Genomic DNA, 15786 nt, shown 5'->3' on the forward strand with positions numbered 1-15786 from the left:
AGTGGTTAGTTCACTAGGTCTGTTTAGTTGTGCTATAAGTTTGTGTATGGAGACAAACTGCACACTAAGAAACAAAAAGTGAGTGAAAACACATTTTATTTGCAAATATGGCAAAACTCCATGATTCAGGAACTCTACACGCAAGCAAAAGTGAGAGAGATCTTAAAAAGTGGTAAAATCTTCCCCTTTTAATGCATTACTGACTCATGTTTTCATTTAGTTCTACGACAGTAATTTTAATAAGATTTCCTAGTTTTATACATTTCCCCATCTTCTTGGTAACTTGCAAACTTTGAGTAGTATAAGTGTTTGACAGATTTGTATCGAAGACGCAAATAACTGGGAGGCTATTTGTGTTACTGTAAAGCTTTTCTGAAAGCAAAAGTTAACTGCTCCTCTGTCCTCAGCAACAGTTTCCCTCTTAACAGCTAGGCTGCCTGAATGAGACATCTTTGTACAGAGGGTCTTCAGTTTGATTAACTTACAAACTCCGTATCAAAATCCAGTAGAAACTCTCACAGAGTTTCTATATTTTCTTTTTGGGACAACAAAAAGCATGTAAGTTAATAAAAAAGAACTTAACCACTGTTAGTAGGTTTGTACATCACTCTGACAAAGACAAAGCAAGTGTATCAAAAAAACAGACCCAGGGAAGCAGTATCCAGGATCACCCACAGCGATGTGAAAACACGAAGAGGAACTGCACTTGTGAGTTCTCAGAGAGTTGCCCAATGCAATGCGGGCAACAAAACACATATACGAAGTGTCTTGGGACAGTAGTTCTACCACTGGCCTCGAGAGAGCCATAACTGGTCTCTTCCAGTCATGTCATATTTCTGGAAAAATGAAAATTAACGTATACAAATAGGACAGAAAATATCAATGATTAAGATGTTTCTCCTGTCCTATAGCATTTGCTAAGCAAATGCTCACATTGAGAAAATACGTGGCCACGTTCACTTGAAAGTCTGGCTCGTTGTGACACAGTTTTTATATACTTACGGCCATTAGTTGCAGCCAAACTACCAACTATTAGTACCTGCTTATTCATACGTTGTGACTTACAGTTTCACTTGAGCTCTATTTTTGCGTAGGTCACACAGCAAGTTACTGTAGATCTGCAAAAAGTTTCTGATCCAACAATTTTCTGATCCAAACAGTAGCTGCCATTGTACAGATGAAACTTCTCCACTTGAGCACTTACGACATGGATTTAAAATAAGCTTTTTATTTTTTTGTTTTACCATTTTAAACTTGAAACTAGTATCAGCATTAACAAGCAAAGTGTTAACTTTGAAAACTAAGTCAAGTCATTCTTACATACACTGACTTGTTTAGAATTGTGATAGGATTAAGAACAGCTGTATTCTGCACTGAAAAGAATCTTTGACTACTAAAAACTTGAGAGTTTGCTTAAAAACTACTGTACGGCTAATTTTTCTCTTAACTGAACTGTTTGCAAAGAGAAATTCTCTCTATTTGTAAGAAAATGCATTTACAATTATTTGCCCACAGAAGTCATAACTTTCAATTTCCCATCCCACGATTCTGATTTTTCTGCTATGGTTACCCAAATGTCTATGCTTCATTTAAGAGAGGAAGAGGAGAAGACAAGGCAATTAGTCTAAACAGATGTAACATCTGTTTTACCAATCCTCCTCAATACAGAAATTCTTTGGATTAACATTCCAAAGGATTGCATTAAAAAGAAAGAAGTCGCCAAGTATGACAACACCTGCAATACGGAAAATAAGATGAGGGATACGAATAGCTCTGATCCCTCTAAGATACAATACATTTTTCTGCTTCCTCCTTATACTCTATCGTATACTCTGGGTAAATCTGGTATTTTTCAAACACAACAAAAATGGATGGATTTAATTCATTGTCCACACAGCTGTCATAAAACCGAAGCCCATCAACAGACCTTGTCGGGGGGCGAACATAGGCTGCATTGCCTTTAACATAATCTCCAACCAATACACGAGCCACGAACATGATCTTTGTCTTCACCACAGGCTGACAGTATGCATGGGAATAGGAAGCATCTCTAGCAAAGTAACTTCCTAGAAAATGATACGAAAACATGGTTACAAGGAATATGCATAAAGTGACAGCAAAAACTGACCATCCCCTTGTTTTTCAGGGGATATTTGACCCAACTTCCAGGTCTCCTCTTACTCAGTTTACATAATACCATAGGAATTTTTACAAGAGAACGGATTTTGCCTCATAATTTCCATTCAGAATTTGCTATTTTAGGAATAATTTTTAAAAACCCCAAACATAAAACCACTACAGGCATGTGTGTTATGATGAGAGGTATAGACAAGAAAACATGAGGACCCTGCATGACCATACTGAGGGAATGCACACCCTTCTTGCTCCCTGCCATGAAGACTAGCAGCCATTTCTCTGGCAAGTTCAAATTATGACCTTGTGCCTTCAGAAGATCCCACCTACAGCAACAGAGGCTTTTTAAATCCCTACATTAATTCTCTTAACACCTTGCAAAAAGACTCACCCCTGCACAAAGGAAATCCTTGTCCTCTCCAGAGGGAAGGAAGATCATAATACCAATTCCTACCTTCCTCCCCCCCCCCCCCTAGTTAAAAACTTCAAAACTTTGATTGTTCTAGTATCAGGGGAGTCTAAGTAGACGTCTAACACACAGAGTCACTTCCTACATACCCTTTCCATAGCTAGTTCCATTGCTTCCACAAATTCTCCAGTCAAAGTTGTGAACACAGATGGCTTCCACAAAGGAGATCTTGGTTCCGTGGAACAGGAGCCTTTCACTTACTTCCTTCCCTCCGTTTTCCCTTTTCATCTGCTCCTTTTGCCTAAAAGAAAAACGCAGGGGAGGAGAGTGTGAGCCGTGGAAGAAAAGGGAGAAAGGGTTTTAAAAAAAAAAAGTATATAATGTACATGTAAATATCAGCTGGATGAGATTTCCAGTCTGCTTTCTCCTCTCTCAGCTTGGAAGATGAGACAGACTAGCAGTATGATGGACAATTACAAGATGAGCAATATATTGATACCACTGCCCAGCAATTCTAGGTTATTCTGGCTTTCTTCAGTGAATCTAAGTAAGCATTGACACTATTACAGCCCCCACTGTACCAACCTTTTGCTCTTCTGTAGGGTCCTACTAGTTCTGCTTTAATGTCTCTTGTCCCTTCCCAGCCCCAAACTCTCTGGGGAGCGGAGGTTGTACTAACCGCAGAGCCTCCACGCTCCAGCAGTGGGCAAGCACTAGAGGCAGCTTGTTCTTCATTCCCTTGGTGAACCCAGACTGCCACACTCCCTAGCTCCTGCCCCTCAGTGAGATCGGTGCAGCCGAGGAGACAGAGCCAGGAGAGAAACTGAACCTTCCTTCACCACTGAAGACCTTACTGATTTAGGCCAGAGTCAGACTGAGCTGTGACCGGTGTCAAAAGAGGAATCGTAACGGAAGGCTCAACTAGTATCTCCCATCACTATTTCACAGCATCCAGACATCCCGCAGGTTTTCAGAAGCTGTCAAAGTGGACAGGACAGTGATATTCTTCAGGAAATTATCGGCTACCAAGTAAACAGAGCCAGGGAGAGGGGAGAATCCTTCCAACTTGTAAACTGCATAAATGAAAAGTTAAGAGCAATGGACTGAAACTTGTTGATTGCGAACCTGACAGTGTTAAACTCTGCCTGGTTAGCTAACCAGATAATTAAGCTTAATTATCTCTTTGGAGGACAATAAAGAGTATGCTCTACCACATGTTTTTAAGTGTCTTAAGTTTTGCTAGATGAAGAGGTTTTATGAAATTATTAGCAATAACTTCCTGGGTTCAGTCACTTCACAGGTGAAAGTACTTATTTGAGTAGTATTTTTCTCCATTACCATTCCATACATTCCTAGAATACTTCTATTAGGTATCTGCTTTTGTTTTAAACTAGACAACTGTTCTATGCAACACCTTCATCTGCTACCAAATTAACTTGAACATGGTCATTTACTGCCACTAGCACCAGCTCAAAACTGTTGGTGTCTAGCTTGGCATAAGTACCTGGAGTTCAGTATCACTGATGCGGATGTTGAAAACCAGAAAGGAGCTCTGGAACTCAGGGACCATTCAGTTAAAGCACAAGGACTCTTTCTCAGTGAGTACTGACTTAATTCAGCAAGGGTACTCAGACTCTTGAGAAAGCCTTAAATAAATCCGACTGAGGAGGGAAAAAAAAAAAAAAAAAAAAAAAAAAAAAAAAAAAAAAAAAGAGAGAGAGAGACCCAAGCACCCTTTACCCTTGCCCACTTCTTTTTTAGCAAGTATTTCATATGTTCTGATGATAAACTTTTGTTAACAGACAGAACACATGCACAGCAGGCAGTTAACTGTTCAATCCCCAAGACAATCAATACACTATTCCACATTACTGTGGGTATCCTCATCCCAATTTTGCATCATTCATGTCCTCCCCCCATCTTCCAAGGAGCCATGCAAAGGGAACCTCCCCCCAGGAGCATCGCATTCTCTGCAAGGCCTTAAACACTTAATTTCACTCCTGAAACTGCTCCTAAGAAGGAAATACCAGTCGTGTTAAAGCAGAGGTGGTAAAGTCTTTTCTTTCCTAGGAAGTAGCTACAGGACACCAGCTCTTGGAGACTCCTTCCCCATAAGGATGTGGAAACAAACACTAACCACTGAAACACTTTCCAGAGGGATGGATTCTGAATCCTCTGTATTTTAAGGACCTTGTAGTTTTTCATAGTCTGATGAAACAGTTGCTTTATTCTGTTGTATTCAGCGGTTGTATTACTGACCTCCACTGCCTATAAAATAGAAACAAAAGGAAAAGAAGACATGAGCCTTCACAGTTAGCTTGTAACATGCAGAAGCCTAATTACAGCAGATACACTTTCAGAAGGGTCCCCAAACTATACTTATGAAGGTTAATTTAATGCTTTGGATTGTGACTGTGAATAATTAGGACAGACACTTAATATGTAAATTAGTATGTCACTCCTGCTTTGCAAGGACACCTCACCTCTCTTCAGGAAGGATGCTCAAAGCAAAAGGATCAATTAAATGTTTTACATCTCCAAGTAAGAGTTGACACTTGTAACTTTAAATCTCAATGAAATGGCAATTTCAAAAAGAAAACTTGACTGATTACTGCAGATAATATCAGTGTTATATATAAAGCTGATCAAGAACAAAAGATGTTACGATAACAGTATCATTTGTAACCAGACATTTAAGGGAGCCTCAGCTATTAAAGATGAAACAAACAAAATACATACAACCACCCAGCATTGTAGCTCCTTAACTTTCCAAATTAAAACTTGGAAAGTTGCACTTAAATACAGACTTAAGGAAAAAAAAAAAAGCTACTTTTCTACACATAAGAGAGCAATTAAGATTCTAATAGGAATGTTACACTAAATACCTGCTTAAGCAAATACATCTCCTCCTTTCCTAAAGGAAACAACGTCTATTTATCCATGCTTATTGTGTTTAAAAATCCATCAAGAAATGCACATTTTTCCCCAAAGAAAAGGTAAGGCAAAACATAATTAAAACATGATTCGAGCTCTTCTACTTGCTTATGTCATGCATAAATTTTCCATTTTTTTCTCCAAAGTAATATCTGTCTTTAATCTTCTAGAATAGACACTTATCTCCCATAAACTTGACTGAAAATGCATAATGCTGGCAGACTGAGGTCACTTGGTAATACTTTCCACTTTACTGCTGCCTAAGCCTAGTGGGGACTCAAAATGACTTAAACTGAAATACTCAACATTCCACATATCAAAGATGTGTTTTAAGCAGGAAAGCTGCGGTCATCCTAGGAGGTAATATGATGCCAACATCTTAACCTGTCAGGCAAAAGCTCCACATTTTAGAAGGCTGAGTTTAGCGAGGAGATAAAATAGGACTTATATTTCACAGCTGCATATAAATAAAGAAGTGTTTTTCTGGATACCATGTCCAGCTTGTGCATTAAGTACTTACTGACGAAGAGGCCTATCATAGGAAAGTCTTCTAGGGATTAAGTATAAAGTCAGCTGCACAAGGAAGAATTATTTCTTTGAATTTATTAAAAAGCTTTTACAAGGCTGAATGAAGTTTCCCATGTCTTAATACAAGAGTATTTTCCAAAGCTTCTTTACAACACATAAAACAATTTGGATGGGCAAGTATTTATTATCTGCATACTCTGTGACACCACCACTCAAGTTGCTTACCATCACCTACAAGATTAAAATTATGTCACTGTATTTCAGTACTACATCTTTTATTTATACATAAACAATTCTTATTTGGACTACAACTATGCTTTTGCTATGCTGCATCTATTTACTGAGGAACCGTAACTTTTCTGGGTAAAACAGAGGGTCAGCCACATGGTACAAGGCCTAATCCTGTAAGAAAAGTACTTCAATTATTTTATCATATGATGGCCTCCCAAGCAACAAAGCCAGTTCTCTTTTGCATGAAAACTTTGTGGGATTGTCCTTATTTCCCCAAGGAGGCTTCCCCTACTAATAAAGGGTAACACCACATTGCTATTGCAGGTTGATACTTTGTAACAATGTAACTTCTTTAGCTCTTCATCTTCAGACCTAAAAAGGAAAATTCTAGAGAGCATAAGCATTTGCTAACCCACTAGCAAGGAGTGGAGTTTCTGAGGCAGAGAAGAATTGCTGCCCTGACAATAATTTCTGTTAGCGCATGACTGTACAAGAACAGCGCTCTGTGATACCAAACCGTGATCTCTGGTTAACTTAGGCTTTGGAAGCAGCATAGTTTGTATTAGTGACAGTGATCCAGCCAGAACTAATGAAGTACACAGACTTCACGTTGCATCAGTGCCCATTCCTGTTACAGAACAGCAATCTTTGGCATGCGTGTCAGGATTCAGCAACATAGCAGCCACACAAAGACTAATCTTCTGACATAAAACCACACATTCGTTGCACACATTTCTCTGTCGTATATTAAAGATACAATTTAAAACCCAGCATGAAGTTCCAATACAGTATCGATTCTTTTTTTTTTGCCTTTGAAAAGCTTACCAACTACTAATTCCACTTTTTCGGTTAAACAAAGACAGAAGACATTCACACCAACTTCCCAATTGGTGTTACCAATTTCCATTGTGCATTTCATACACTCTACTTTCTATAGAACTATGATTCTAAATGACTTACAGATTAAGACACTGCAACGCTCAAAAAATAAGCAATGTTACCAAACCAGAGCTGCTCTTTTTAAGCAAAGATTACTTTCTCCCTATCTCGTATAGGTGTTCCTTTTTAAAATGGATCACTTCCAGCACAGCAAATTTTGCCATGATTATTTGTCAATGTCTAAAGAGAAGGGAACTCATCAAGTCGTAATTGTCAGATCTTACAATGGTCACTACATGCATACAGAATGCCAGCCAGTCCCAATATTACCTACTGCAAAAAAACGGGCTTAGGACCCCACAGAAGTATTTAATCTAGACCAGGCTTTCACTTTTAGCACCAACAGGTACTATGGGCTTTGTCACTGTTTAGGTGCAGAATTAACTTCTCCTTTCCTATGAAAGCCACTCAGTTTACAAATTAAAAGATGGTTTTCTTAGGTGCCAACTCAGCAAGCAAACTGAGCTCTGGGGAACAAGATGATCTTTCTATGTCACACATCCCCACAAGTACCACCAGCGATACCATGGATCTGCACATCGCATTCCAAAGCCTCTCACAATCACCTCAGTGACTCCAGAAACACCCGAAAAAACAGACTCAACTAAAATTCAGACTGAAGTCTTCAGAGTAAATAAGGGAAGCAGTTAAGATACATGCAACTCCGAAGCCTGAAGAGAAATGAGCTATCTGTCTTCCTGGCATTCTTTTGAAAAATTTAATCTTATGTTAATCAGTTAAGCTGCTGATAAGCCAAGGGAAGAGCTGATTAGCTATATCCTTTATTATTTTGACAGAACTCAAAATATCACAGGCCCAAATCTTCAAAAGGTCTGGCTGCCAGATTCCCACACAAACTCATTATTAGTTCATTCAGCAGGTGCTGGACACCTGACACTTTTACAGACTTGAAAAACTAGGGGTTTTTGCTAATTGTGAAAACCAGCTATTTGAAGTGAGCTAATGTACAGAGCAGTTGACTTAAATTTTATCCATTGATTTTTCTTCAGAACTGTAGATGAATTTGCTATATACATGCATGGCCAGATACTGGCATTACACCGAGTAAGGCATAATCCAACACAAGAGGGTAGTCAGGGTAAAATGGAACATGCAGCACAAGGCAGAATAACAGAAACAGCCTACAGAAGCTAAGAGACATGATACTTCTGGTTCTCATGCCACTGCCAATGTAATTACACCAGGAAAAATAAAATACAAGGAGTGAGAATAGCAATGGAGCTCTCTGTCAAGTGAAACTAGCCAGAAAGAATTCCCAGTTTGGAAATATGATATTACTTCTGTCCTGCCCCTAGCCATCAAGATATCTGTGCCAATACAAGTTGGTCAGCATCATACAAGATTCTGTGACACAGTCAACAAGGAAAACCTCTTATGCCCACGTTATGTACTGTTCCTTAATCAGGGTCAAAGCCACTATAAAAAAAGACAAGTGTAACACTCAAAAGCCTTTTTTATAGCATACTGTAGTACTTCCACAGTCTGGTTTGCTCTTCCAGAAGGACTGCTGGTTAATACCATTAGACCTAGTAATTTAAAAACCACCTGCACATTTTTGGTCTTAGTAGGCCAAACAGAAACATAGACTTTGGGCTGACAAGGGTTTGTTTTGTTGAAGAGATCACTGCAAATATTTTTTTATATTATTAGCTGTAACTCTTTATTACTGCCATTCCTTGAGGCCATGGTCTGTGCTCAGATCTGTGATGTATGTGACAGTACTGGGTGACTTGAAAGAGCATATAGAGATTCCCTTTCCTAGATCTCCAGTCCAAACTTTATCCACCAACAGCCATGATGGTGTTATTATTGGATGGCTTTTTAACAGCCTACACAGAAAGGGTTTGGTCTCAGCCCAGAAGAAATACACGCTTCATAGAAGCCCCTTGCTTAACTGGTCCACTAAGTCACCAAAATAAGCCTTTTTTCATTTTTAACAGAAAAAAAAAACCAAACAAAAACTAAAGAAAATTGTCTTGAATTTGTTGAGTTTTGGGTTTGTATGTAAATAGATGCCTAAAATACAGATGAAGTTCATGGGAATTTAGCAACTTTTTCAGGAGCTCTTGGGAGACCACCTAGATCTTTAGCACAGACACTCAAGAGAACACTCCTGTCCCTTTTTAGCATCTACCCAGTTACAATTGCTTCAGTTAAGCATCCTCCTCCTTCGAATCATGTTTTTGCATCAGAATTACAAGGCGGGGCGGGGGGGAGGGGAGAGAGGAAGATACCTTGTATCCCAAGTCAGGCAGTGCAGATTGATCCCAGTGGACAGGACAGACTTGCTTTGGAATAGAAGAATCCCTCTGGCTGTTTGCAAACAGACAGAAACCAAACTTTTAGCAATTCTAGTACTGCTCTGAACATTCAAATTGGCAGCATCGCCTTTGGCTAATTCCTACATTTAAAAATAAACAAAATAAACCACAAAAACTGGGAAACAGCCTCAGCCTGTGAACTGGGCCTTGCATGCTGCCATTCAATTGCCACGGTCCTCTTTCACTTGCTTTTTTAAGAAACAACTGTCCATCACCAGTCCTGTGGATGTGGTACCTGGAGTAACATGTACCCCAGAAACCAGGTGATTCACCAAGCTGGCAGCTTGTGATATAGCTTCTGTTCAGTCAAATGGATATGTTTTCTTCTAGCAACAGCTGCATTCTTTGCACAATTACTGCCAGCGCTGGCAGCCATTTTGCCTTGTGATTACTTCTGAAATACGAAAACACAACAACTTAGAGAGAATCATTTACCCTTTCCTTATCTTCTGCACATCTTCAGAAGACACGAACTTCGGTCGCCTGCAGACCTTTCTTCGAGTTTTAAAAGAGATGTTTGTCTGGGTCATTTCTTGAGGAGAAAAGAGAGGGCAAAAGAAAAAGTCATGAATAAGTCTACAAGATGGGGTCATTAATTAATGAGTCATTCATTAATGAGAAATACATATTCATTGTCAATTCTATCTGCTGAAGAATAGTTGTGCAAAGCCTATGTAAGCTTCTTGTCCTTCCTGTAACTCTGGTATTTATCCTGTGCCTATCTTGCTTGCTCCCTTAAGTCATTCATGCTCTTTAAATGTTGCTCCAGCAGCACAGGAAGATGCCTGATTTTTCATTTTTAGTATCCATAGGGTTAACTCACTTTACTTAAGGTTTACTATGACGTTATGTGAAGACTACAAGTCTTTTTACTTCTGGTCCAATGTGAGTCTGGATAGTGTCAAGGAATAAGGGGGAAGGTTACTTTTGTAAGGAATTTCCTCTGGGCCATCACTACCTCACTTCCCCTTCCAATCAGTAAATCTGGTAGTATTAGTAAAAGAAGTCATAGCTTCTAAAAGCTGGGAGAGCTGGCAGGTTAGTCTTTGTAAAGCACTGCATAGTTGTAAATGAGAACCTTCAAAATGAGTACCTTTAAAATTGAGCTGGTAATGATGTGAGCCAGCCTGGAAAGATATGGTGGTATCTGGATCTGCTAGATACAAATTCTCAATAACAGCAGAAGATGGCGAGTTCACACTACTCCCTTCTCCCTTTGGGGAAGTAAGAGGAAAAAAGAGAAAGAAGAGTAATGAGTAAACACAACAGGACTAAACCCTGGATAACTAGCGTGGGTAGAGGGAAAGAAGAGGCAAAGAGTAGGATGAAGAGGAAATCTACCCAGCACTATCATAGCCTAAAATGCGATTACCAGACACACATAACATACACACAAATACATAATTAGTAATGATGGACACATGTATCCCATTTGTTTCTGTAACAAGTTGTACTGGTTTTGGCTGGTATAGAGTTAAATTTCTTCACAGTAGCTAGTATGGGGTTATGTTTTGGATTTGTGCTGAAAACAGTGTTGATAACACAGGGATGTTTTCGTTCCTGCTGAGCAGGGCTTACACAGAGTCAAGGGCTTTTCTGCTTCTCACCCCACCAGCAACGAAACTGGGGGAGCACAAGAAGTTGGGAGGGGACACAGCTGGGACAGCTGACCCCGACTGACCCAAGGGATATTCCACACCATAGGACGTCGTGCTCAGAATGTGAGCCTGGGGGAAGAAGAAGGAAGGGGGGATGTTCAGAGTGACGGCGTTTGTCTTTCCAAGTCACCATTACGTATGATGAGCCCTGCTGTCCTGGAGATGGCTGAACACCTGCCTGCCCATGGGAAATGGGGAACGGATTCCTTGTTTTGCTTTGCTTACATGCACGGCTTTTGCTTTACCTATTAAGCTGTCTTTATCTCAGCCCATGAGTTTTCTTACTTTTACTCTTCTGATTCTCTCCCCCATCCCACTGTGGAGGAGTGAGCGAGTGGCTGCATGGGGCTTAGTCGCCAGCCAGGTGTGACGGATGCACTCAACTCCTTGACCAAACTAGTGTTAGTTTGATTCAGGCTCCCAGGGAAATAAAGGCCTAGGCCACGAGCAGGCCATGAACTTCTCTAGTTCCAACCTGTTCTCTGAAAACCCCCACAAGAACAGGGTGACATGGTGAGCATTGATGCATAAGCTTGGAAACCAGAACACCGATCATATGATTAACACATGAATAGCCAGTGGTTCTTCCAAGATTAATTTGTCAAGGAACAAAGAAAGTTGTGGGTACAAGGAGTCTCACGCTTACCTTTTTCATCGCGTGCAATTTGATTATGAGCCAACCACTTCATTCCATAAATCTGACAGCCTGAGTGAGCTTTTTTTTTTTAGCAATCCCTGCTAAGGAGTGGGCTGCACAGCGGTGACCTCCCCTGAGCTGGGACACCTCTCAACATTACTCCTTGAGGCTGAGACACCCCTTACTGACCGCAGATCTTTGGTAAGTGATCGATATCACGCATAACCTTGTATTATAGTGTACCGAGATTTTGTATTGGTAACTTTGAATTATTATTATTATATCCTCTGTGCAATAAGTAATAGAGCGAACCTTGCCATCGGACTTTGTTAAGTCTCACTTTTACAACATTCTACTTCAATAAAACTACTTTTGCTGCTACCTTTCATGGTGGTTCTTTAAACGGTCTAAAGCCTCCCCTGCGACAAACTGTCGTAGTCATCAGATTCTAAATTTGCTCTGAGACACCAGGGTTAAACTACGATGCAAGTATAATTCTCTAATGTACAAAATAATGTAAAATATGAGGGTATGTTGATGGAGATGCTTTCCATTTAAGCTGCCCACTGAAATCAAAGCCCACCATTGCTAGAGCCACTATATCCATCATCTTTCCCTGCGTACTTTTCCACATCCCTGGATCACCTTTGTGTTCTGCCAGTTGTGCTGCTACACTGTAAACCACATGGGGAAGACTCATCTGCCTTGGGGGAAGGAGAGATTCCTTATTTATTTCTTTTGCTGTATTTTTCTGATAGATCACTCTCTCAAAGAGGATTTGGCCACCCAGGGAGAAAGGTAACATTTGATCTGAGAGCAGAGCAACCCTTGCATGTTCAAGGAAGCAGGACAATGCTTAGAAGAGAGGCAAGGCTACTTCCTGAATAATTTAAAAGGCAGTATATCTCAAGGACAGTGTATACATGTTAAATCTGTGTAGAAGCCATGGACAACTCCAGAAGGGAATCTGACTAGAGAAGCCAGCATGCATCATCAAAAACAGCCTGATCAACACAAGCTGAAAAAAAGGTATTTTGCTTTCCTGCATTTGCCAACAAGATCTTTGTCAGGAAAGTAGTTATAACAAATCACCCAGACACAAAGACAGACAATCACTCGTACTGAACCTCACTGCAAGGAGATAAAGCATTCCCTCCCCTCCAGCCTGTCAACATTTTATCACATCTGTTATGAACATCTGTAGCTTCACTGCCTTACTTGACACTGTAAAACTCAGGCACAAGCACTTACTTAATTAACCTTGCTGAGTAAAGGGGAGGGGGGGGAGGGGGGGGAAAGAGGCTCCAAGCATTTCTTCAGAAGTGATTCAAAGCACAGGATGTGGACTCACCTGTTGCCCATATTCAATCCACTGGCCTTGGTCATTCTTCCAATACCAAATCCACTGTGTAGTCAATAACAATGTGGGTTTTGTGACTGATGACAGTGTAGAGAGGCGTCGAAGCAAAGAAGAACCGCATGTCATCGTCTGGAAATTAATGTTCTTATCTGCTATGCTGTAAGGACAAATTCAGGTTTATTATATTTAACAGTATATATTTTATCCTCTAATCCCCAGTTTAAGATTGTGCCATTTTCTTTAATATAATGTGACTGCCTGAACTTACTTAGGCCCAAAATAAGAGTATTTCCCACAGCATGCATGGCAGCTCTGAAAACTGTTTCCAGTCTTCAGAAGTGAACTATGGCCTGTGAGACACTGAATGCCATCTCAGTCACTAGCCAGATATTGCACTGCCAGCTTTACAGACAGTCTGGGGCTACATGTACAATGTGGCAAAAGGTATTTCTGCAATAAATAAGCATGGTTACAGTTTTTCTCAGTAAAAAAATAGAAGTTGGTAAGTACCTGACTGAATTTGCCAGCAAGCACCTGCAGCTTATAAACTTTGTTCTTTTTCTGTGGTTACAGAGGATGCAATCACAGCTGTGACTTCTGTAAATAGCATTCATCACTGGAGCCACCTGGGCTTTTACTCCTGGGAGGCTTGAGAAAATTAACTCTCAGGCAGAAAGACTCTGAAAGTAGCCTCCTCTTGGGAATCTTGCTTGTGATTTGCACCATCCGGCAGCCTAGTCAAGCTGCAAATCAAAATCACCTGCAGACTGAAGAGGCATGGGCCAAAACAGCTATACCATTTTATTGAGGCCATACTTGGGGTCCCCTACAAATCCAGTGACTTACAGTGGGGCCTTCAGAAAGGAGTTAAAGGGAAAATGCACTCACTTAAGAAAAAAAAATAAATAATGGGCTGCTTACACAAAGGGCATTTCATAAAATTTACCTAGGCATATTATAGATATTATTATATTATAGTATTATTATAGATGCTAGCTGTATTAGGAGAGGAATAGCCTAGAGAAGACCAGCTCTGAATTGTTGTTAAAGGGCCCAACTTAATTATTATTTATAAGTTATGATTCATTATCTGAAATACTAATATTCTAAGCACTAAATTCCACCCATTTCTTTTTACGCTGTATAGTTTTAAATGCAAGATACTGTGTTATTCTTAGAAGACAAGAATGGGGTGATATTTCCATGCAATCACTTTTACTTTTGGGTTTGGTTTTTTTTTTAAAAGAAAAATTCTCCTTTGTACATCCTCCCATATTCTGAGCAGCTCAGTAATCAGAAGTTATGGAAGCCAGACATCTTTAGGAAGAAAACAAGAGTTTTTCCTCAGGGGCTCAACCACAGTACTCTAAGCAAGCAGTCCGTCATCATCATACCTGTTGTTTTTTGGGTCACAATAGGCCTTTTCAATTTCCTCCGTCATGGAAAGGTCATTCCAGGTGATCCCATTATATACCTGCCATCGATATGGTAAATGGTAATGAACAAATCTGCATTTATCTGTAATGAGAGCGGACATAATCAGGAGCTCTGCAATCATAACACAGAGAGCAAGACAAGGAAAAAAAAAAGGAACAAGCATTTTTTACACTCTGACTTTATCTCTTGGGCTTTGGTACAAGCAATAAAGACAGAGTGCTGAAAATAGAAATATGTTTGAACAATAGGGATGTGCGTTTCTCTAGCCTTACCTAGAAAAGCAGCATAGGCTCTTATACTGCCAAATACATTTCAAAGAAACCACAACCTTCCCTTTGCTGATACACAACGTTGGCAGCTGGGAGAGCCATGCCACAGATAAGTGTGTGCCTATGTGTCACACCACCATGTTTCTCAGCTGTAAAAAGTCTAGTCTACACATCACATAAGCACTCCAATAGATTTGGTTCTCTCTTTCCTTTAGTCTTTATGGGGTGGTTACCAAGGCCTGAATGTTTTTTTTAGGTCCAGCCCAACGAATGAGGCAGCATAAAGGACTGCAATACTCCACAGAACATCCCCCAAGAGGGACCCTACACTCACTCCTGAACAGGTAGCAGCACACTGCCCTACTGACAAGACTGCTAGGCACTGTTGGAATTGTTGCTTCACTTCTCAGAAAATGGGAAGGAGCAACTTTTAACTGCCTTGCGTACAAGACCTGCAGCAGTGCTATATACGCTTCACACAGGAAGAGGAAGACTTGTGGGGTGGTTTTTTTTTTACATCATCTATGTTTTCAATGCATGTAGGTCTGCATGTTTGAGCCCAGACCTGCTTAACACCCCTGCATGTGTGCGTCCTGCTGGATACAGGCAGAAGCTGACCTCCAGGCCTCCCTGCTGGGGGAAGCTGATGTACACTCCACACACGAGTATGGATCAAACCTCTTAATTTACAACTTTTGAGCCAAACATGACATGACAAAGCACACTAACTCTCCAACCATTATTTGAGTTTGGCTATTTGGTGGTCACAGGAGAGCTGCTTTGAGCCTGACCTCCACAGTTAGCAGCCAGGTACAACATTCATGTTATGCAGGTCCAAAAGTTCGTAAATTTAAGCCTCAAGCCTGGCCCTAAAGAAGCAGAGACTCTGAGAAATGCGACACGAGGCTG

The 15786-nt window shown here is 40.4% G+C and overlaps 1 protein-coding gene across 1 annotated transcript in view; it reads right to left on the reverse strand.

The window, feature by feature from the left end:
* Window positions 1-178: 178 nt before the first annotated feature.
* Window positions 179-15786, reverse strand: part of LOC104836616 (poly [ADP-ribose] polymerase 12-like) — a 30621-nt gene continuing 15013 nt past the window's right edge. The window contains exons 7-14 of the mRNA XM_010575294.1: window positions 14566-14689; window positions 13163-13328; window positions 10610-10730; window positions 9952-10048; window positions 9430-9508; window positions 4680-4810; window positions 2692-2843; window positions 179-2066 (exon numbers count right to left, since the gene is read on the reverse strand). Of these exons, the coding sequence (XP_010573596.1) occupies window positions 1783-2066; window positions 2692-2843; window positions 4680-4810; window positions 9430-9508; window positions 9952-10048; window positions 10610-10730; window positions 13163-13328; window positions 14566-14689 (1154 nt within the window). The 3' untranslated portion in view covers window positions 179-1782. The remainder of the gene's footprint in view (window positions 2067-2691; window positions 2844-4679; window positions 4811-9429; window positions 9509-9951; window positions 10049-10609; window positions 10731-13162; window positions 13329-14565; window positions 14690-15786) is intronic.

Source organism: Haliaeetus leucocephalus, unplaced genomic scaffold, assembly GCF_000737465.1.
Source record: "Haliaeetus leucocephalus isolate CR32 unplaced genomic scaffold, Haliaeetus_leucocephalus-4.0 Scaffold473, whole genome shotgun sequence".
Lineage (NCBI taxonomy): Eukaryota > Metazoa > Chordata > Aves > Accipitriformes > Accipitridae > Haliaeetus > Haliaeetus leucocephalus.